Source organism: Acinonyx jubatus, chromosome E4, assembly GCF_027475565.1.
Source record: "Acinonyx jubatus isolate Ajub_Pintada_27869175 chromosome E4, VMU_Ajub_asm_v1.0, whole genome shotgun sequence".
NCBI lineage: Eukaryota > Metazoa > Chordata > Mammalia > Carnivora > Felidae > Acinonyx > Acinonyx jubatus.
In genome coordinates this window covers 8,281,615-8,306,071 of record NC_069395.1, presented here as the reverse complement: position 1 = coordinate 8,306,071, position 24,457 = coordinate 8,281,615, and the positions used below count along the sequence as shown (strand labels likewise).

General features: G+C 47.1%; 1 protein-coding gene and 1 non-coding gene across 9 annotated transcripts in view; both read right to left on the bottom strand.

The window, feature by feature from the left end:
• PBX1 (PBX homeobox 1) overlaps window positions 1–24,457 on the bottom strand; it is a 327,302-nt gene that overhangs the window by 185,760 nt on the left and 117,085 nt on the right. Inside the window, exon 1 of one of the 8 annotated variants that reach the window (XM_053208803.1) lies at window positions 21,495–22,534. The exons of the other annotated variants lie outside the window; for them this stretch is intronic. Coding sequence (XP_053064778.1) covers window positions 21,495–21,681 — 187 coding nt within the window. The 5' untranslated portion in view covers window positions 21,682–22,534. Of the gene's footprint in view, window positions 1–21,494; window positions 22,535–24,457 lie in introns of those variants that run through there. 8 annotated transcript variants of the gene reach the window in all.
• Window positions 3,493–3,595, bottom strand: LOC113604018 (U6 spliceosomal RNA). The gene has a single exon (XR_003425832.1). It is a non-coding gene; the product is annotated as a U6 spliceosomal RNA (small nuclear RNA).

The following is a 24,457-nucleotide window of genomic DNA, read 5'->3' as shown; positions in this document are numbered from 1 at the left end:
GACTCCAGGGTCTGAGCTATCAGCGCAGAGCCTCATGCGGGGCTCAAACCCACCAACCATGAGATTGTGACCTGAGCGGAAGTCAGACACTTAACCATGAGCCACCCAGGTGCTCCTATTTATTTTTATTTTAGAGAGAGAGACAGAGAGAGAGAAAACAGGCACGAGCGGGGACGGGAGCAGAAGAAGAGCGAGAGTCCCAAGCAGGCTTCACGCTCAGTGCAGAGCCCGACGCAGGGCTCAATCCCATGATCCTGGGATCATGACCGGAGCCAAAATCAAGAGTCGGACGCTCAGTCGACTAAGCCACCCGGGCGCCCCTCTATGTAACATTTTATAGACTGAGTTATGTTATATTCTTTGGGTAACACTATTTAAGAGAAGTTCATAGCCAGACATCTCTGAAAGTAATCCTATAATTTACCATATCTGGTAACTATAGTTCTTGTAATTATCAGACAGAACCCATATTATTTACTGTATTATTTACAGTAAAAACATTTTTTCCAAGACACATTCTAACATTGTATAAATGATTGCTTCGTAACAGGGGATGATTATGCCTCCAGGGGGCATCTGGCAACGTCTGGAGACATCTTTGGTTGTCCCGGTGGAGTGATGGGGATGCTGGCAACCATGGTAAAGAACAGAGATGCAGCTGACCCTCGTACAGCGCACGGCACAGTCCCCACGACAAAGAATCTCCTGGCCTAAAAAGTCAATAGTGCAGAGACTGAGAGACCAGGATGCAGATTTTCATAAACATTACAAAATTCCTCAAGTCATGTCCCTGAAAGGCCTTTAAGAAAGAAAACACGAGGGGCGCCTGGGTGGCTCAGTCGGTTGAGTGTCGGACTTCAGCTCAGGTCATGATCTCACGGTCCGTGGGTTTGACTCTGTGCTGACAGCTCGGAGCCTGGATCCTGCTTCGGATTCTGTGTCTCCCTCTCTCTCTGAACCTCACCTGCTCATGCTCTGTCTGTCTCTCTCTCTCTCAAAACTAAATAAATATTAAATTAAAAAAATTTTTTTTAAAGAGAAATAAAACATGAGAAGTTGAAAGCCATAAAAGAGAACTCTTTTTAGTAGCATTTCGATTATTTGCATATATAGCTGCTTGCGGGGGGGGGGGGGGGGGAGATGCTACCATATATTACTTCAGCTAAAATATGCTCTGAAAACCCACCACCCGTACTCACATGAGAGCCATACACTGAAAAATTCTGGGAAATCAACAAGGAGTTGACAAAAAACACCCCAAGCCGTCCTTGAGTGAACAGAGGAGTGTGTCCCGACCGACGGTGTTAAAATCAAATAAAGTAAGATATAATAAAAGCCAACTTTTTAGCCAGCGAAGAATAAACACATCTGGTATTTAGAGTCCTACACGTGTGTATCCATCCAATTCTATAGCATCAGAGCTCTGACGCCCAGTAATATAATAATATTATTTTTGAGATCAGTTAAGGTATAAAATGTGCGTGCTCTCAGTCTTTAATATTAATAAGTCTTGTAACTAGCGGTTTCTCGTAGCCCCGAATTCTTGAGCACAACTAGAAAGGGCACTTATCCTGAAAAATCTAATAAATTTACAGTTTTATATACTTCCTTCAATTGTAAAAGTCTTGTTCAATAAACTTTAAAATGCCACTATAGAGCAATAACACAGACAGTATAAACCCAGCCCTGGGAAAGCTGTGCAACCAGAAATTGTTCCCCTTTCTGCTAGAGCAATAAAGTTTTATATGTTTGAACTGACTGTAAAAAGGTTTGAATGTTGGCAACTGGGGAATAATCTGTCTTCTTTATAGTTATTATCATATTTCCCACAAGACCCCTTGGTCTGTGTCAATCCTTCTTGTATATGACACCTTTGTACTGTCAGCGAAAGCAAGACTACTTTACTTTTTTTTTTTTTAACTATAGGACTTGTATCTGTTTTCCTTCAGATTACAGCTAACAGGAATAAATTATTTCTGACAAGCATCTATTGCAGTATTTTACCAAATAAAGCTGCTTGTGAGCTGCTTTTCCAAGAGCTAGGGGGGAGCCTCCTCCCCTTCCCTCCTCTCTTTCTCTCAGCTGATTCAAATGCAATTCAGGGATGGTTACATTGGAGGAAATGCCAATAAAAAGAGATTTGTAGGAAAGTTGCCCTGAATGCTGGAGCCCACCGTAACAAGGTGGTGCGGTCCTCGTGGGTGCCGTTGGGTCTGTGTGGAGAAGAAGTTTAGGAAAGGTGGGAGGACGAGCCATCTCTTTTTCTTCCCAACCTGTCTCAGGTCTGAGAGTGTCTGTGCTTCTTGGTTCAGACAGAAAGCCGAGTCCAGCCAGCAGGAGTGGCTGTGACCAGCAGGAGGGACGTCCAAGTTGTCACGTGGAGGCTTGGGCTCCTGGCCAACAGGTCACTGCCACTGGAATGAGCTTAGGCTCATGATAATCAGCAAAGACACTGTGTGTGTGTGTGTGTGTGTGTGTGTGTCTATCATGTGTGTGTGTATGTGTGTGCCTGCATGTCTCTGTGTCTATTTGTGTGTGTGTCTGGGTGTCTGTATGGGTCTTTCTCCCTCCCCCAATCCCACTAAAAAGTCAGAGAGGAACAAGGATATGTGCAAACACAAAGTTTTTCAAAATCAGACGACATTGTGTGGTTGGACGTCAATGAACTGGCCCGGTTAAGTAAATTATGTCTGCACTCTGGAATAGACAGAGCCCCTCCGAGAGACCACGAGAACAGGATGGTCAGTCACTTGAACACAGGTGCATACATATTGGCATATACGCACGCAAGATATACTCATGGGAGTGCACACACTCACCCTCAAACACAACTCAGCCAACTCCAAATGAACAGTCAACTCAAATGTGGAAGTTCTGGGGTAGGAGGGTGAATGCCCAACGAAATCTGTAAACCTAGCAACTCTGCCAAAAGGAGGTCGTGCACGTGAAATTGAGTAGATACACTGGCCTCTCAGTGACCCTGGAAAAACATGGAGCTTGTGAGCACATTCAAGTTCGTGAATGTGAATCCACGACGTCCTCTTACGTTCCCCCTCGCGATCCCCATCTCCACGAACGTTCAGACAACATTATCATGTGCCCTCCTGGCCCCGTTCGAACGGCAAACATTCTTACCTGTGTACAGACGACATGAACAAGTCTCGTGACGGTAGTTACCTCACAGGACCAGGAACAAGGAACACCACGCTCCCTCCCACTGCCCTTCCCCCGGAACCGCTACAAACGAGACTTTTTAACAAAGGTGTAGGCGCACACATCTCAACGACCCGCCTACAGGAAAACCATGGTTCCACAATACTGGTTCTTTATTCTCTCCAAAATGGGTTTCCTGATGGAGGTGAAAAGCTCTTGGGTTTGGGTCATATGTCACAGGGGCATTAATAAAAAGGACAATAGGTGCGCTTTTTAAAATCAGGGGACTAGGACACAGACGTAGGAAAGGGCACAAGTGACAAGTGGGTAGCTCGGTGGAACAATATGAAATGCCTTACAAATGTGCACATCATCCTTGGGCAGGACCATGCTAATCTTCCCTGTATTGTTCTCATTTTTCATATGCGCAGCTGAAGTGAGCGCGTAGGCTGCATTTAAAATGCTCTTACGTGGTGGCAGATGGCCAGCTTCAGGACCAGTAAGTAAACCACCCCCAGAGTGGAGCAGCAAAGGGAACTCCCAAAGGGTAAGGTATATACCACAGGCATCTAATTCATGGAAGGTATTTAGGAAATGCAGATTCCTTGACCAGCTGCGAACGCAGGGCCTGTGAATCTGCATTGTATCAAAAGCCGAGGTTATTCTGCAGGATCACTGATCTTGCCTGCTGAGGTCCACCGGCCATTCCCCCCGGAATCACGTTCCCTTTTACAAATACGAAGGGCCTCAGTACACACCCTACTGACATAGCAGGTGGTGAAATTCAAAGCACTGTGCATCATGCTGTTTGAGACAGAAATGAAAGGGATCTAGAAAAATAGTGTCCAGGGGTGCCTGGGGCGCTCAGTCGGTTAAGCGTCCGACTTCAGCTCAGGCCGTGATCTCACGGTTCATGAGTTCAAGCCCCTCGTCGGGCTCTGTGCCGAGAGCTCGGAGCCCGGAGCCTGCTTCGGATTCCGAGTCTCCCTCTCTGTCTGCTCCTCCCCGGGTCATGCTCTGTGTCTCAAAAAATAAATAAACATTAAAAAAGAAAAAGAAAAATAGTGTTCTGGAAGCCTTGCCTTGTTCTGCCTTTCCCCTGAACTCTGGTCTCCATCCATACCCTTCCCATTCTGTGCATCCAACTGGGGTCTGGATGCCGAGAGGCAGAGTTCTGAAAAGGGCAGGAATTGGAGCTCTCCCCTACCTTTATTATTGTTGTTGTTGTTGTAAATTTCAACAACCCCCCCCCCCCACCAGGGATTTGTACCTCACTGGGTCCTAAAATACACCCTGCCTCTTGAACCCAAATGTAGCTGGCTTTTATAGGAACACAGTTGAAGAAATATCCTGGGGTCTGGTGCTGGTGTTCTTCAGCTTATAGATTCCATCCAAATTTGATTATATGCTAGGGAACTCTCGCAAGATACAAATGGAGCAAACAAGGCAGACCAGCGGGCATCAGGCATTATTGCTGGTACCATTGCTTCTCAACAATCCTGATTCCCGCTGATGCTACTATGGCGGGGACCACAAAGTTCTGGAGCCTGCCGGGTGTCAGGCACCCATCTAAAGTCTTCAGATGCACCAGCACATTTCACCCTCAGTGCTACTCTTACCCCAATGCACCAATGATATTATTCACCGAGAGACAAGATGCTGTCACAGGTTGGGACTATTCTCCACGTACATCTAGCATTCATTCCTGTTCTATTCAAGGCTGCACGTAAGGGTGTCTAGGCATATGCAGAAGCCAAGGGCAGGAAGAGAATTTTTCTCTTAAAAGCTGGCAAGAAGCTGAGGAAATAACAAGAGAGGCTATACGCTAGGGGCCTTGGGACGTCAGATAAGGCTTCTTTCTAGAAGGAACTTGGGAGTCTGGTGAGGGAGCCTGGAAATGGGCAGAAGACAGCTATATATGATAGCATTCCAGGGAAATAGCTGAGAAGTGATTGGGGCAGAGGCTGGTGTAATGCCAATGATAAGAAAAGAAAATACATATACAGTACACATCCCTTTTCTCAAGAAAATTGTAATATCCTTCATCAGACAAGATACCCTCACACAGAACAATCAGAAAATATCAGAAACTGTAAATAGCCAGCCGGTGCATACAGTCGCACAAATCTGAGGAATCAAGAGAAAGGAGACTTCAACACAAGCTGTGGTTTCTGAAGGGCGGACAGAGACACACGCAGAGGACAAACAGGAGACAGCATCCCAGGAGGAGCCGTGGGAGGCAAGACAATCAACCTGCCTGGCAGATCTGGACCCAGGAGCGAGGACAAGATCCTGACGAAAAGGACGCAGGCAGGTAAGCCCGGCCCCTCGCCTGGCCGACCTCAGACGTGGAACAGAGTCAAGGCCGTGGCACAGCCTGCCAGCAAACCTAGGCCCTCCTGCTCCTGTGGAAACACTAACGACCTCGGAAATCAACATGACAATAAAAACATAAAATCCCCAGGATGGGAACCCTCTTATCACAGCACAGATAGGCATGGTGGCATGCACTCATACACAGCAGGTGGATCTCAGAGGATGCGGTCGGGCTGAGGAACACCCTAGATGGAAAGGCTCCGGGGAAAAATCCAACAGCTGCTGGAGGTGGGGTCGGTGCTTCAACAGGAAGCCCTTTCCAAACGAAATCAAGGCCCATGATGGACATTCACTAGGAGTCCTTCTCACTCCAAAATTCAGTGGTTCTGTGAAACCTCTGCACAGGAGAGGGGGGAATACCCCAACTCTTAGATGACTCTGGTCTCCTGGGTCCCCCCGACCCAGTGCCAACAATATAAACATCCAACCGGGGCAGTGTCCTTGACCGTGTGACCATCACTGTAACATCAGATGAGAACAACACTGCTTGAGGTGAAAACATGTGAAGCTGCCGGCTTGAAAACATTATTTCTTGGGTGAAGCTCTTCACCTCATCACTTAATACACGTTTATTGTTTTGTTACTAACAACAGAAGTAATGGTAATACTTTGGTATCAGCATAATGTTTTATAGCCTAACAATACTTTCGTAAGTGTGATTGTGTTTACTTTTTTTGTAAGTTTTTTTAAATTCATTTTGAGAGAGAGAGTGCACAAGCAGGGGAAGGGTAGAGAAAGACGGAAAGAGAGAGAATCCCAAGCAGGCTCCGCACTGTCAGCTCGGAGCCCGATGTGGGGTTCGAACCCACGAACCGTGAGATCATGACCCAAGCTGAAACCAAGAGATGCTTAACTGAGTGACCCAGGCACCCCTATATTTTCTCTCTTTTTTTAAAAAAAAAGTGTGTTTATTTAATTATTTAGAGAGAGAGAGACAGAGAGAGAAGGAGAGAAAGAGAATCCCAAGCAGGTCAGCCAGGTCCGACACAGGGCTTGATCCCACAAACCGCGAGATCATGACCCGAGCTGAAATCACAAGCCGGACGCTTAACCGACTGAGCCACCCAAGTGCCCCTATTGACTCTTGCTAATAAATGTATCCATGTTATAGGTGAAGACCCTAACACCCGGAGAGGGTAAATGACTCACTCAAGGCCACAGAGCAGGTAACGGCCAGGGTTACATGGGGGCCACATCAACTGAGTCCTCATAATTTACTAAATGCTTGTCATATGTAAGAGATGGGGCTGACCTCGACTAGGATGCAAAAGTGGGTGGGAAAGGTCACAGGAACCCAGTGCGAAGGATAAGCACCTTGAACCCCGAAACTGACCACCCTGTGGTTCATTTCACACCACCCCGCCTACCTGGCTGGGTCCCTCCCATCAGCCCAGCGGATGCAGGGTCCCCCTGACTCGCTCACCCTACGGCAGGCACTGAAATTGGCAAGGATATAATAAAGATGACCCTCTCTGCTCCCCTCCTCCCTCCTTATAGCAAAGCCACCGCATTCTGGTCAGCGGGCAAACAAACAGCTAGGCCCTGGCTACACAAAGTACCAGGGAATCTTTGGGGGGGGGGTCCCCAGGGGCACCCAGTAACACGAATTTCCATCTCTCCCAAGTAATCGAAGCGCTCCCCGTCGGCCTCCGCTGGAGAAACCAACAGAGCCCCCCAGCCCCCCTACCCCAGCAACCGGGGCACATGCTCCCCGCAGCCATAGGGATCCCGAGCCCCTCAGGAGCTGCCGAGGCTTTCTCGTGTGCCGGCTGCTCATCCAGCGTCATTAAGGACACGCCGGTCTCCACCGCTTCCCCGCCTGAAGAAAAGCCACCCATGGACTCCCCGCAGAGGGACACGCGAGAAGCCCCCGGAACCCACAAAGGGAAGCCAGCGTGCCGAGGGTTAAGCGCACCCTGTAATAAGCATCTCTGTTCCGGCGTGTTGCGAAAGCCCATTACCTCCCGCCACATTACCTCATTCATTTCTTATATGCGGATGGTTTATTTTCCCATGAGCACCCTGGCTCTCAGTATTAAGTCCCCTCCTTCGCCTCTATTTCTCTATCCATCACATTTAACACTCTGACAGTAACAGTCTATAATGTTTCTATTCTACAAAACCGCTCTGTCAACTCCGGGCTTCCAGAGCAGCAACTGAGGAAAATAAATAACATCAACGCCAGGGACGACAGCATCGCGGCTCCCTTTCTGCTGGGCTTTTTTATTTTATATTATTCTACAAAGGGAGAGAAAAAAAAATTTTAAATAATAAATAAATAAATAAATAAATAAATAAATAAATAAATAAAGGGGGCGGCGGGGGGAGGTGGAAGCAAAGAAGAGAAGAATTTCCTTCGCGTCCAATAGACGCTTAACAGACCTGAAGGGACAGTCACGGCATTTCCCTTTCAGACAAAGAAGTGATTTCCCCTCTCTCTTCTCGAATCCCCTGACCACCTCCCCCCCTTTCCCTTTCCACGGTGGTTTACAAAAGGACTGATATTTACTGCACTCCCTCTACCTGCCCCCGGAGAGGCAGAGCAACATAGAGCCGAGAGAGTACGAGGCACCCCGTGCACGGTGCAGGGTGATTCATAAATTCTTGTCATCTTTTCTGGAGCAAGAAGGGGGTGGAGGCAGGCCAGTGGCCCACAACATTTGGGGGGGGGGGGTGGAAGGGGGGAGACACCCGGGAACAGCAACTCTGGAACCCAAGAGGAGGCAGAAAAGGCAAGGAAACATGAACTCCTGAGAAATAAGCCACTCGGGAAAGCTGCCTCGTCTCCATATTCCGGGGGTGTCCCAAAGCTGTGTTTATTTTCATCCTCCGGGATGTACATCGTTTAAAAACGTGTTATATTTCCATCTAGCTTCTTTAAAAGACCTCCAGATAGCTGGGCGGATGGATACTTTTGAACATAATTTGGCTTCCTCTTCATGACCCAAATCGTTCATCATTATGAATGCCAATTACCACCCAGACCCACTGCTGGATGGGAGTCTGCCTGTCTGTTGTACATAAACTCCATCTGCTGGGCTGCGTAAGTTCTCTCCTCTCCTTCGTAGTTTTACTGCCTCCCGGAGTAGCCTTTTCTTCAAAGGCAGGACAGTGTTACAGTCAAGAGCATGGCCACGGTACCAGATCATGGAAGCCAAGACCAACTCTGGGCCGTGGAACCCCGTTTCTGATCCCCTCCAGGCTCTGGCCTCCCCTGTGAAATGGAGACAAGTATGGTGGTTTGAAGGCTACCCGAGTTAAGACTTGCAAGCGTTTAAGACAGTGTCTACAGTTAGCAAAGGTCAGCTGATCTCAGTAAATATGAGTGATTACCATGCCTGCATCCTGGCAGGAGCTAGAAAACGGGACAGCAACACGGTTCGAATCATGTTTGAAATAAGAGTAAAGAGGTCTCGGGTGGTGGCCGGTGGGCACTCTGATGAGTCAACTGGCACAGGCCGGAGTGCATGGTGCCTTTATGGTGGCCACGTGGAGGCCTTCTACGCTAACGCCCTGGCTCCAGACGGCTGAGGCTGCCAACACTGAGTTCGGAAAGGTGAGATGTCACTCTAGAGAGACTCGTTCGGGATAAGGAAAGAACAAGGAGACAGGAGACCACGCTGGAAAAACAACCGAAGGAAGGCCTTTCACTGAACACTGCCAAACACAATCTTGCCATTCCTTCTCTTCAACGGGAGTAAGAGGTACGATGTATAAAAGTGCTTTGAGTGGTATGAAATGCTCCGCGCCTTACTGTCTTTACCAACGGGACCATCGTTATTACTCAACTTCGCACCCTAGAGCTGTTAAAAAGCACTGCTAACCCGAAAGGCGTTCAGAAGTGGGAGTCTGGTTTTTCCTCGACTGCTACCCAAGGGGCCACGGGATTTCTTTTTTCCATCTCCGTCTGTGGGGGGAATGGAGCAAAGGGCAGGCTCAGGGCCCAACCCTCTTGACGATGGGTACCCTGGGGATTCACGCACATCGACTCCCCAGACCTGCTCCCCACCAAGGGAAAGGTCAGACTCCAGCATGTCTAAGGCTCTTGCCACAAAGCTTCAGAATAATGCCTGCATTCCAACCGAAGGGGCAAATGGGAAAAAAAAAAAAAGTCAAGACCAAACGGGATACGGCATGTCGGATGCCCAGAGGCAAGGAAGGACTGGTTCCCGAGTCTTCATTTCTTGTCTGGTTCAATTCCAAATATCACCAACAATCTAACTTACAGAGGCAAAGATCACTTCTGCTTTTATGACTTCTTATTTGGGGGTTGGGAGAGTAGACGTAAAGACCATAATCAGACTTAAGTGACATTATTTCATTATTTTAAATGATGACATTTCATTAGTGCTGCTTATAGTATTCCCTGACACTTTAATTTTTCTATTTTGGTGACAGAAAGGCAAAGGTGACCTCACAGCACCAAAGATATCCCCTAGGGAAAGAGGGAGCTGAGCCTTTCATACAATTTCTTTCCAACAAATTAACACTGAGTATGCCTATGTATAAAGAAAGCACTGGAGGGGAAAATACATAGGTAGGTGCAGTTCCTGCATTCAAAAGTTGATAATTTAGTGAAGAAAGAGGGACATATGAACAACTGACTAAAATTAGGAGTTGAATAATTAGAAAATACATGCTAATTAAAGCTACAGGCGTTTTGTCCTAGGAACATGGCAGAAGGGGTGATTACTTTGAATGCCAGTCTTAGGAGAGCTTTCAGATTTTCACAGAAACAGAGGTATTTGGGCGGCTGCAGAACTTTCCACTGTTAAGGGCTCAGCTGACATAGTCATTCAACCTATATTCAAACCCCTACTCTGCCAATGCCAACCTGGGTAATCTGGGCAAGTAATTTAAGGCCTCTAAGCTCAGTCTGCTAGTCAATAGAGCGGGGACAATGATAGTATATGCGTGCTAGGCTTTACAGAGAGGGCAAACTAAAAGAATGAACATAACACCGTGCATGATATGCAACCCCTAAATGAAGATTAGCTGTTATTAATAGAACACTTCTCCAATCCTTATGAAGTAGGTGACATTACCATCTCCACGTTCACTACGGAGATAACAGACATGAGAGATTTCAGGTCAATGTCACACAGTAGATGGGAGGATTCTGGACACCAAAGTCAAAGTTCTTTCTCACTATGTTTTATTCTTATTCAAGAAACTCTGTCTCCTCCCAGAAAGGAGGTGCAAGATCTAGAAGGCAAAGTCTCAGAAATCACCAGAAAATAGAGCATGATTCTAGCAGATTACACATGGTCTCTAGTGAGACGAAGTCACATGAAGGTCAGATACACAGCCACTAGGAAAATCAACAACACACAGAAGTGATCACAGTATTCTATGAAACTGAAAGGTCTAACACAATCCGAAATGAACAAAACTCTACCAGGCATTCAAATTCCCTCCCCTTCCTAATTTCCTTGTTCTTATTAGTGCCAAGCCCATTCTCCCAGGTAACACCTTGAACACAGATACAGAGATAAAGAGATGGACGAACTCAGAGTCTAGTTCAAACTTGTGCAGGATGCACAATCCTGGCAAAGACTCATTTCCCACAACAACATAATAATGGACATCTTATGACCATGCCCTCTGGCTATTTGGGGGCACTTGTAATTGTTAAATAGCTCTTCACTGTGCTAAGTAAACTCCCATCTCAAACTTTTTGTGGAATCCAAATGAATCAGTGAATTAAATGATTCAACCATTCTTTCCATCTATCTATTTTTGAGAGACAGAGAGAGGCAGAGCACAAGCAGGGGAGGGGCAGAGAGAGAAGGAGACACAGAATCTGAAGCAAGGCTCCAGGCTCTGAGCTGTCAGCACAGAGCCTGATGCAGGACTCAAACTCCCAAACCATGAGATCATGACCCAAGCTGAAGTCGAACGCTTAACCGACTGAGCCACTCAGGCACCCCTCAACCATTCTTGACTCCTACCTTTCTTTCCCTCAACCTCCATATCTAGATGGTCACCACACACTCTTAATCTTTCTTTCCCAAAAGGCTGAGACTATTCATTCCCAAAATACCACTCATTTACCCAGACCCCAGGTCCTCTTGTCTCCTGGGTGACTTCTGTGCCTTCAATCTGTCTTCAGTCTAGTACACATCCTGCACACTTTTATCAGAATAAAAGTCCTTAACTCTGGTTTTAGTAGATGTCATCTGTGCTTAAACATCCACAGGGTCTCCACTTCTTGCCTGAACCCCTCTGCTAGACATTCAATGCCACACCATACCTACCACTTTACCTATTACATCCTATTTCTCACACTTCCCAATATGCATCTTCCAACTTGGTTGAAGCAACCATTTCATAGGACAGTCCCACAAGGAGACCATGCACAGAGAAGCACGTGTAAGTTTTATGTAGCATCTCTAGAGCCGTATAACCACTCATGGATGAGCTAGGGCTCACTCCTCAGACTCCCTGTCTAGGGCTCTCTCAAAGTCCATCAAAATACGATATAGCACTAAAGTTACCTATCTCTAGAGAATGTTGGGACCAGTGGATAAGATGGTACCCATGGGACGCCCTAGTTCATACACTGAATGATTATGGAGCACTTAATAAATGTTCAAGCCTGTTGTAAAAAAAATGGAAGAAGGATATAAACAGGCATTAACCTCAAAGTACTTATGGTACAGTGGGAAAATAAACATATAAAAAATAAAATTACAAAGACTAGGTAATATAAGTTAAAATGAAGGAATATATAAGGCAAAGTGAATACAAAGAAGAAGGAATATCTAGGACTGAATCAGAGTACTCGGAAAAGGTCTCTGCTAGGGTTTCAATAATTAGCTGTAGTTTACTTTACGGATGGCAGGTACAGGGATTCCTGGTGGGAGAGACAACCTTCAAAGGTATGGGGGAAAAAGTGGCAAGTTTTAGGTATTGTAGGTGACTCCACATATTTGTAACCTACAGTGATCTAGAAGAAAATGGTAGGAACTAACCCTGGTGAGGTAGACAAGGGCTAGATCTCAAGGCTAATGGACCTACGCCAAGTCTTCGGGGCAGACTTCATCCTGCAGATTTCCATGTTGTGTCTATGATACATACATACTCGATGATGATCAGATTCCAGGCATACTACAGAGGGTGGGCCCAGAGAAATGCACGATTCCCAGCAGACTACTGAGCTACTTTTCTTCCACTCTCTCGGCTTTTCTTGTAAAAGCAAAAATCCCCTCTGGATTTCTTTCAGTTAGCACAAACGGGTACCAAGGTAGGTCTTTCATAAAAGTGAAGTGGCTCAATGCGGGTTTTTGAAAAGTGAACCTGCACCTCCCTGTTCCTCAGCAGACACCCCAGGGAATAGCAGGGCCACCCAAAGGATCCGGTGAAAGCTGCCTGTGTGATGTCTCCTCCCTTCCTCAGCAGTGAGTATGAACAACAGCGTTGGTTCAGAGACGCCTCCTCCTATAACTCCAAGCCAGATCTGTCCTGGATGTTTACCTCTGCCATGTAACAGTGGTCCCTACCCAACATCCTCCCTCCTCCGCAGACACAGAGGTCCCAGGGAAGGCCCCACTCACACAGGCACCCCTCTTGGGATTAGCACAGTTGGGCCAAGGCTCACCAAAGCCATGTGCTCTGGTGGAAAGAACCCAACCTGGGTTTAGTCTTAGCTCTACAACTTACTAACTCTATGACCTGGTGTCCTTTACTTAACCTCTCTGTGCCTCAGTTCCCTGATGTGAAATGAGAACCAAATAAAAATACCCACCCCATTCCTTCACATTCACAGTTGTTGTGAAGATGAGGAAAGTGAATGCTCCTGAAACTTTTTTTGATTTTAATATTTATTATTTTTAAATAGGTACTGTGTTTACAAGATAAAAAAAATACCTCTACAATACGCGTGTGATTGATTCCCACATGCTGCTGGGTCTTGCTCCCGCCCCTTGGCTCCGTTCCCCCATCCCCCTCTCCCACCGGGCTTCTACAGGTAACCATTTTAATTCTTTGCTTGTTTATCTCCGCGGGGTTTCTTGAAAGGATTGTTTCCAATATAAAGTGCTATATAAAGTAGTGATCATTGTTGTAATGGGCAAGTAGGTGGTGAGGAGAAGGACGGGGATGGATGGCTGTGTTGTCTATCAGGGTCCCCATTTCCTCCAAGGAAACCTGCCTCATTATTACCATAGTTCACACTGATCCGTTTCAACCATCCATCGAGCCACCCACCCATCCATCTATCCATCCACCCATCTATCCAACCAAGCAATACTTACTAGTGCCACCTGTACTCAAGGCTAAGTGACAGCATAATTCGAGGAATGCTAAGATTAGTAAGTGCATCTATAGCACTTTTGAGTTCATACCATCCTCTTTCATGCTTATGCTCCCCGTCATACTCCTTTTCTGTCTGGATGTGAGCTGCCTACAACCGGTAACCACAGACTGAATGAAGTTTTTCTATCTCCCAAAGCACATGGTGTGGTACACCCAAATGCATACAGCAGACACTCAAACAGACTTGAGGTGGCCACAGACAAGAAGTCCTTGGTGCTGCATCAGTCAGTCAGGGGGACTGGGGTCCAGCAACCTTTCCATCAGTGGTGGGAAAATCCAAGATGGCCTGCAGGCCCTGGGAGGGGGCGGGGGTGGCCTTAGACCGGAAGAAAGCTGCCTCAGCCTCTGGTTACAGGGAGATGAGATTTGAGGGCATGGGTCTCTACGTTCTCACTCGGTGAGAAGGGACAGAGCAGGAAGAACAAAAGGACGGGCGCTCTTAACAGCTTCCAACATGGTGACATGACCAAGGAGGGAAAATGACTCAGCAGAAGGAAATGTTGTGCATCAGCTGTTCTCAGCCAAGGAATTGTGCGGCGGCAGAAACACAACATCCCAGCAGCTCCTGCCCCTGCCCCCAACACTCAAAATACTTCCCTTCTTTTTTGTGTTAAGATTTGGCAACTTTCAATCGCTTTATAGCACATCTTTGAGCTGTCCATCAAGGAGGCTTCCTCGTGTTGCCACCAAATGACTTTGCGACCTTGAATTACAATGCAATGCAGTGCCTCTGTGTCTCCACTGCTCCATCTGTGGGATGGGGGCGACAGTCCCTACTCTGCCTTCATTGTCAGGTGCCAGATAATCAAGTGTGCTAACATCCACTAATACAAGCATCCTCTAATTAAAACGGGTATTGGTGTTGGAATAAGTACTGACTCTCTCCCAAAGGGGGGTGGGGGGGGAAGGCATTGTTTTTAAATGAAGAATTTTTAAGGTAAGAACCAACTGATCACACACCCGGCAGCCATTTCGCATTATTTTTTTTTCCTGTTCTGATCTTCCAACCCTAGAGAGACCTTTGTGGACTCTTCTCGTAGTAGGCCTGACAACCTCTTCCAAAGAATATAATTTTAAAGGTCAATTCCAAATCCAGGCTTTGAATCTCTTCTATTCCTCCCCCACCAACCTTTTTATATCTGTCTGATGTGCCCTCTTTCCCAGAGACTCACAGCCCCCTCCGGTCGAGCCCCCTCCCGCATCCTGTGTGGTGGAGATGATAACCAATCATGAAAACCCGCAGCCTGCAGACATTGGAGCGAGCGGGTGCACGGAGGGGAGGCCGAGGAGGAGCCGGTCAGGATGCATGTAATCAGAAGGGTTATCTAATGCTAGTTTCATTCTAATTGAGTCAGTACCATATGTCACCCTGCAATAACATCGCAAGCAGCATGCAACTGAATACATATTTAATTCACATAATGGGTACAGCAGTAGAAGTAATCAAGGCAGTTTGCCATAAGCCATAAAGAAATGTAGCTTGTTCCTATCAAGAAACATTTGGCACTTAGGGAGAGAACTGTATCACCAGCGAGAGGGGAACCCTATTACTGCGAGGGCTCATGGGGGGAGGGGGAGGCAGAGCTGTGGGGGGCAGGGACATGGGGAGAAATTGATGAGAGGGAGAAGGAAACCAACAAATGAAAACACGAAAGAGATTAAAGCCAGAACATCGATTCCCTGCGAATGAAAATCAATGAAGGAATATTGTCAGTGGATCGTTGACCATCTCAATATAATTAACAGTAATGGATTTATTGGCAGTAGCTTAATGATTTAACGTCAAACGTGGCCCAGAATTTCCTGTGCTGTCACGGGCCCTTCTCATTCCCTCCTGGCCCAGTCCGCGTCCCAGGAAATGGATGGGGCTAGGGAGGGTTAAAAACATTTTTTTTTTCACATCCCTTCATCTGGATTGGCATCTGACAGAAAGCTGCTCGCCCATTCCCTCATTTCCTCCCTCAAGGAGATGATTAATACCGCTGGGCAATGCTCATCAATATCTTTGGACAGATCAACTAGAGTTTTCATTAAACCCATATTAATGTCCTAGATACACAGCTGTGGACAGGTTATTCTAAAAAAGGGGGGGGGGGGTGCAGAAGAAGAAAGAAAGAAAGAAAAGAGAGCAAAGAGAAGCAAAACCCTCCATTTCAGTTAACTATTCGCCTGGAATTAACAGGAAACCTGGCTCCTTCCCTCATTAGGGCTTCTTCCACCAACATGTTTTGATGTATATTTCATGAGGATAAACAAACATTCATTTCACTTTGGGAAGGTGTTTGCTGTAATGTATTGTCAGCGTAGCCAGCAAGGAGGGGACATTAATTTCAATTCTGGTGTTTAAACACTTTGGCGAGTCCCAATTACTCATTCCCCAGCTCGATATCAGGAGCCCCGGAGGAAGGTCGCTGCCTCCCCTTGCGGCCCCCTGGGCGCGGCCCCGCCCCCCAGCGGGCACAGCTCTTCCCAAGTGGGGAGAGAGCGGGAAGCAGGCGAGATGGCTTGTCACCCTGCCAATCCACAGTCAGACCTCGGCAAGAGGGGCCAGGAAGACCGGGCCTTGCATTGCTGCCATCCTTGTGAGAAGCTGTGTGCACGCAGGAGTTCGAAAAGGAAGTCAGATCCTGTTTTTTCTTGGCCTAAATCTGAGGATGCCAACCTTTTCATGGAGAAGAGCAAAGCCTTGATACCTAGAAAGCTAGATATTGGGATGAGAATGGGAGAATGGAGACAGGGCCGTGCGTCACTGAAGACCTTAAATACGGATGCGGGGGGCGCCTGGGTGGCGCAGTCGGTTAAGCGTCCGGCTTCAGCCAGGTCACGATCTCGCGGTCTGGGAGTTCGAGCCCCGCGTCGGGCTCTGGGCTGACGGCTCGGAGCCTGGAGCCTGTTTCCGATTCTGTGTCTCCCTCTCTCTCTGCCCCTCCCCCGTTCAAGCTCTGTCTCTCTCTGTCCCAAAAATAAATAAACGTTGAAAAAAAAAATTAAAAAAAAAAATACGGATGCAGAAGAGGTCATGGTCCTGGGGGACCTGGAGGGGCCCCTGGTGGCACCTTCCAGCCACTCCACCATCAGAAACGTCTGCGGCAGGCCTTCCTTCCATCTTGCAAAGGATGAGGAAAGGAGACCTCCTGCATCCATGAGAAAATGAAGCTTTGCAAAGCTAGAGGACGCAACAAATTTATTACTCATGATTATTATGTTATTCGTTTCTATCTGCATTTCTTTTTTTTTTCTTTTTTCTTTAATGTTTATTTATTTTTGAGAGAGAGAGGCAGAGCATGAGCGGAGGAGGGACAGAGACAGAGGGGGAGACCCAGAATCCGAAGCAGGCTCCAGGCTCCGAGCTGTCAGCGCAGAGCCCGACATGGGCTCGAACTCATGACCTGAGCCGAAGTCAGACGCCCAACCAACTGAGCCACCCAGGTGCCCCTGCATTTCTTTTTTTAAGTTCATTCATTTTGAGAGAGAGAGAGAGAGAGAGAGAGAGCATGCGTGAGTAGGGGAGGGGCAGAGGGAGGGAGAGAGAGAATCCTAAGCAGGCTCCACACTGTCAGCACAGAGCCCGACGTGGAGCTCAATATCAGGAACCTGGAGATCATGACCTGAGGCGAAACCCAAGAGTCGGACACTAACCGACTGAGCCACCCAGGCGCCTCTCCCTCCATTTCTGATAGCACCTGCAGCTTTAGCAAAAAGTTCTTCGCGGGGCGCCTGGGTGGCTCAGTCAGTTAAGCCTCTGACTTCGGCTCAGGTCATGATCTCACAGTTTGTGAGTTTGAGCCCTACGTCAGGCTGACAGCTCAGAGCTGCAGCCTGCTTTGGATTCTGTCTCCCTCACTCTCTGCCCCTCCCCCGCTCGTGCTCTGTCTCTCTCAAAAAATAAATAAAAACAACAACAACAAATTAAAAAAAAAAAAAGTTCTTCATAACGTGCCAAGCCTGTCTTGAAGCCACCAGTGAACTGCCTGCACTGTTGGACACAGCAGAGGATCTCTCTCCACGTGGGGAGCCGGCTAGCAAAGACTTCACCAAACCAGAAGAATCCTTCCTAATAGCGTGAAGAACTAGCCTCGGGTCTATTTAAACAGTTACTTCTGGCTAATGCTAAACTATTAAAGGGAGGTGCACACATGTTTCAAAGATACAACTGTAAGGTTGAAAAATGAACGTGAAAAGATGGCACGACGGCATGAGATATGTGTGCCCTGGAAGGAGCAAGAGCAGCCAGGAGAGGCAAGGTGTCCCCCCAAAGCCTCTGCGTGGGGGGAGCACCGGAAGTCACAAGCGGGAAGAGCCCAGGGCCCACGTGGTACCTTGGGGATAGCACAACACACAGGGTCTCAGATGCATGCCCACAGCAGGACCCAGCTGGGAGAGTTAGCGAGATCTGGAAAACACAAAGCTAAGAAGGACAAAGAAACCCCCCCCGGCTCTTATCAAAGTTACTTCTTCCGTGAGTGAATGCTAAGCCCACAGTTTCTCCATATATGAGGGTTTTTTTTTTAATATTTTTAAATGTTTCTTTTCGAAAGAGAGAGAGAGCACCCCATCTCCCAGCGCCCCCCTCTCTCTCTTTGCTCTGTCTCTTGCCCGCACTTTCCAAGAATCCAGCAGCTCAAGGGTTAATGTCCAGCACCCAGAAGATAGTCCCAAGGGCCATGCTCCGGCACTATGGCTGTGTCCACGCTGCCTGTTGGGAGTCCACGCCGTGCTGGTTGTTAAATAGTCTGGACACCACTTCTGCATCCAGGGTTGGGAATGGTCAGTGCATCACTCATTTGTTCAACAAACTTATCCGCGACTGAGCGCGTACTGGCCTGTGCCCAGGAGATCAGGGAAATGAAGTGGGATCCTGGTCTCTCTCACTGACTCGCCCCTGTGAACCCAAGGAGGGAGGCATCACCATTCCTTTCTGCCTTCTGACATCTTAATGCACACCTCCTTCCAAGGGTCCTGGGGCAGCCAAGGAAACATACCTCGAGAAACTGTGGACTTAGCATTCGCTTAAGGAAGAAGCAACTTTGATAAGTTTGAAAGTTTCTGATGCTACCTCTGCTGCTTGTCACCTGCTTAGTTCCCATCAGACAGGCCAGGGAAGCTTCCCAAGAAGCCAGACCAGACAGGTTTGGCAAAGCAGAGAAGCCTGATAAGATCTGGGTCTCTGGCAGAGAGGAGAGGCTGGGAAATCGGCAAATAGTTCTGTCACAGATCAAAAAAGACTTGAGGCCAAGAACACACCCTTGTGGGGTCCAGGTGACCTACCACTGTCATCTAAAAAGAACCAAATGTAATGGGGTGGCTCAGTCAGTTGAGTGTCAGGTTCTTGATTTCTGCTCAGATCGTGATCCCAGGGTCGTGGGGATCCAGCCTGGCATCGGGCTCCACACTGAGTATGGAGCCTGCTGGGGATTCTCTCTCTCTCTCTCTCTCTCTCCCTCTGCCCCTTTCCCCTGCATCACACACACACTCTCTCTCTCTAAAAGAAAAAATAAGAAAGTAAAAATAAAGAAATAAATTTTAAAAATGTAATAGGACTCACAATAATAATAAGGAGCATCACTTACTGGGCGTCTAAGGCTCTGCACATACCCTCTAATCTAATCCACACAGGTCCCCAGCCCTGCAGGTAGTTTGTCCCTTCACAGGCAAATAAACAGAGGTCTGGGGAGGTTAACCAGCAATGCCAGTAAGTGGCTAACGCAGGATTCAAACTCAAGCCTGACCAGTTCCCACCGGGTGGTGCTGTGCTCTGTGACTCTACAGACGATGGGCACCTAACGGTCTCCACCCAGAAGGCTTCAAGAAGCCACAGACTGAGGTGCTCTCCAGCACCAGGGAAAGCACCCCGTGTAGACAGGACGCACACAGGCCTTGGACTCTCACACAGGCTTCACCCTTCACCACCTGCTCAAGTTTAGAAACGTCACTCAGGTCCCAGATTCCCCATGTGAGAAATGGAGACGATGCCCACCTCTTAGAACTGTTGTTGATAATTGAGAAAAATGTTTATGAAAGTCCTAGCGTTGTTCCTGGTACAGAAGGAATGAATAACAATTCTCCTCTGGTCTCCGGGACCCCTGTCCCCTCGCAGGGAAACCGGAAACACTTCTGCGTTATTTCACGCTTCCAAGAGGTAGGAGGGAGGAAAAGAGCAGAGCCTGGGGTCCGGGATGGAATTAGGACCTGCTGGCTTTAGTCATCCACTGGGGGGAAGCTGACTTTGCTTCCTTCCACCCTAGGAAGCATGACGGTGCCCCTAATTTGTAGGTGAGGTAAGACCTTCCCGTTCTGGAACTCTGTGATAAGCTGCCGCTAGGCTATTTTCATGAGCTAAAAGGACATTTTTCATGAAAATAGAACTAAAAATAACAACAATAAAAATAATGCAGAGAGATCTAGGAGAAGACATCCCCGTCTCCCAGGAATAGCCGTGACAGAGGAAGCCTTCAGAAAGGCGGCTGTAGAAGAGTCTGAGGAACACTGGAAGATTCTGCGAATGCCTTTGGATGATTCGACATCCCTTTAACAGAGCTACAACCCCGCAGTCCGAAAACGAGGCTCAAGTCTTGATCCTGGCACGTAACATCCTGTGTCACTCAACCTCTCCGGGACTCAGTTTCCCCACCAGTAACTGGCTCTAGTAATTTATGTCTAACTCCTGGCGTCAAGGTCATGATTAAACGCCGTAATATACTTATAAGTGAGTCCTCTTCTGAATTTGTTATTAAAGTTCAACACACAGGACTAAGTGGTTCCTAACCATAAAATTCTATAGAAAGTTTATTTACTTTCTATATGCTGGATATGACTACTTAGGTTTAAGAACAAAAAAGTTCCATTATTGAGTCTAGTGCCTCAAATCTCTTTTGCCAATACATGTGGTACAAGAAAGACTCTATCTCAGGAGGCTCCTCCCACTGTAAGTGACTTCTCGATGTGTGAGGCACTCATTCTCTTTCCGTATTTATTCCCCTTAGGAAGTAACATCCAAACACATCTTGATGCCCCGAGGAGCAGGTCTATGAGTCTAGGACACTTAAACATTTAAATACAGTCTTCTCAACCTAAGGGCTGAGGTCAGAGAAGTATCCTGGTCTGCCTTGACCACATGGGATCCTTCTTTCCAGGGTCTGTCCATTCTGGCTTCTAAAAAAAAATTTTAATTTAATAAAACCATTAAAACCCGCTTCTCAAAACTTAGGGAAAGCACTCACACATAGATTCCCTTTGTTCTCCTTCCGTTTTTCAGAATTCATAAAGTATAAGAGAGATCAAAGAATAAAGACAGTTCTTTCATTTCTGCAATCCTTTCACAAAGTATCAAGAAACAGGGAAAACACGATGATAATGCTATCTGCCAGAGATAGGTAGATGTATCTACAGATTCATCTACAAAAAGCAAACAGCATGCTTGAGCCTGAGAAATTCACAAGGATATTCACAAGGCTGTTTTAAATGTAAGTCTAGCTCTTGGATATTCCGCACATAAACAACAGAAAAGAAATCTTAAGAGGAACTATAAATCTGAAAGTGATCCCGCGTCAATACGAGAAAGAAGAGAAAGGTGCACCGTACCGCACAAGCACATAGATTTTACCATCACAGTAAGTGTTAAGTCTGTAGACCGGGTTCAGCAGCCTTACCTAGCTTACCCAGTGATGGATCCAAACCAAGTGTGGGCGTGTGCATGTCGTGTGCAGCCAGGTGGGGTGGTGGTTCCCGACACATTAAGCAAGATGACGCAGCAGAAAGGCTTTGATTCCATTCACATGGTCTGGGTTTGAAGGTCACTTCTACCCCCACCCATGCAAGCAACCCCAAGCAAAGCATTTAGCCTCTCCACCTCGGTTCTCTGGGTTGTAGCACAGGGAAGATAATGACACAAACCCTGCTTGTCTCATTTGTTGTGTGAGTCAAGATAACAGAGGGGAAGCCATGTAGCCAGTTAGAAGGAGCACTGGCTTCGGAATCGCAGGGCCAGACTTAAACGTCTTATTTGTGGAGGCGGGGGACTTGGCTGGCTCAGTAGAGCATTTGAGTCTGGATCTCGGGGTTATGAGTTCGAGCCGCACGTCGGGTGTAGAGGTGACTTAACAATCGTCTTTAGAGGCGCCTGGGTGGCTCAGTCGGTTAGGCACCTGATTTCAGCTCAGGTCATGATCTCACTGTTTGTGACATCAAGCCCTGCATTGAGCTCTGCACTGCCTGTTTGGGATTCTCTCTCTCCCTCTCTCTTGGCCCCTCCTCTGTTCCTGCTCTTTCTCTCAACATAAATAAATAAACTTAAAAAAATACAAGTCTTTAAAAGAAAGTCTTATTGTGGATGCTTTTTACAGGACCTCCGGGCCATTCTTTGAAATGCTGGGTTTCCTCTTCTACAGAACAGGGCTCTCTCTTCCACCGCAAGGCACCCTGGTGGGCATCAGGTGCCGAACACCTGATAGGACATCTGGAAGCTGCACACCTCTCCACGGATGCTAATAGGGGTCACGCAAATATAAGTTACTGCCATCCGCTAACTGATCTGTATCTGGCAACTTTGAGTTTTGAACCCAAATTGGATGAGGGTCCTAGAATGACCACTCCCTTAGAGGTTTTCTTCTCCCTTTGTGCCCTTTCCCCAGGACATGTTTAGCGAGCCGCTCTCTGCATCAGAAGACTCGCAGGCTGGGTTCCGAGCAAAACTGGAGGCTGGGGGGGGGGGGGGGGGCAGGAGGAGGGGCGGCGTGCAACAGAATGAAGGAGAAGCCCCGCAGCCCCGAGCTGCCCTGCCCTTGCAGGGATCCCAGCAGGAAGTAAGATTCGTGAAGTGAGGAGAAGAGGAAAGGGAAGAGCTTCTTTCCTCCCATTCAAGTGGTTTTCTGCTGAGGGCCTCCTGTCCATGGAGGCCCCGGTAGAGCAGCGACCCCAGCATTTCGACCCCAGAGCTCCCCGGCCTGACGCCTCAGCCCCCGGTTTCCCCCACAGCCCCAGGAAGGAGGTGGCCTCCCATCAGTAGCAGAAAACTGGGGGTAGAACCTGGGACATGGTTATCCTCAGCCTACACGAATAGCCTTGCTTTTTTTTTTTAAGTTGGAAGTACCCAACTTTGATAATTGACAGAAAACAGCAACTATTAAGCAACTAAAAGTCATCATTCCTAAAATAAAAGTTCCTTGAGGTCACGTTGGTTTTTTTTTCTTTTCTGCTTTGTTTACTAAAGTATTCCAAGCACCGAGAACAGTGCCTGGCATCTAGTAGATAGATGCTCAATAAATATTTATTCAATGGATGGATGAGTCCATGGCCAGACAGATGGCCAGACAGATGGGAGGGTGTATGGATGAATAGGTCCTTCCTGTGGGTCCAGAAAGAGCCGTACCCAAACCACTCTCGTTTCTAAACACCTGCAAAGAAACTGAGTGATCCCCAAATGCAATTTATGAGCCATTTTCTCACCAGTTCAGAATAACCAGAAGGGCCAAGCTGATGTAGGGATGGCTCAAGAATGGCTCTCTGAGAGAGTATGTTAAAGAAGGTAGGATGATTTCTTCCCATCTCTTTTCATTGGGCCTATAACATCCTTGGTAGATCACAACTGTTTGGTTTATTTTTTTTTAACATTTATTTAGTTTTTGAGACAGAGACAAAGCGTGAGCGGGTGACAGACAAAGATAGAGGGACTCACAGGTTCCAAAGCAGGCTCCAGGCTCCGAGCTGTCAGCACAGAGCCCGACGCGGGGCTCGAACTCACAAACCGTGAGATCATGACCTGAGCCGAAGTCGGACGCTTAACCTACTGAGCCTAAACGGCCCCATCACATCTGTTTTGATACATCTATAAGAAAGACTTACATTATAATTACATTGTGATTATATGTAAGAGTCACATTAACGTATTTTTACTGAGTACTTCTATTCTATACAAGGAAAATAGTTAACGGCAAGCTTTTGTTTGCTGGGATACTTAAAACATTCCCCCCAAAGTGTTCTTTACAGTATTCATTTATTCAACAAGTTTCTTTCTTTCTGGGTAAATAATTTTATCGGCAAAGACAAAACAAAGGTAAATCTGAGTTGCTCAGGACCAAAGATCAAAACTTGGAGCAGAGCTTAAATTAACGCGTCTCTCTGTAATTCGGTTTTCCCTTACTTTCTTTTTGCTTTTTTCCTATCCTCAGCTACACCTCATGGTTCATTTCATTATTTCCTCTCCTTTGTCCTTAAAGCTCCTTGTCACCTAGTGAGCAACGCAGACTTGGCCTAATGCAATCACTGGGTTTCTCTCCACCTGTCCCCAGACTGCTGAGGAAAAGTCACACAACCAAGTTTCCATGTGCCTTGAACAAAACCCAACAAGCTGCTGAAAGCTGGGGTTCTCCCTTCAGAGGCATCGAGAAGTCTACTCACAATCGACTGCAATGTATCTGCGAACAGTTCTGTCTCCAAGAGGCAGCTATAATGAACTCCTCAATTAATTAATATTTTAAACCATCTAACGTAGAGGGATTTCTTTTAAATGCCTAACTTTTCAACTTCTTTCTCATTTGTTTACCTTCTGGTTACCATTCCCCGTTGTTAAAACATACACACGTATGTATGTGCACATACGTATACGCACACACAC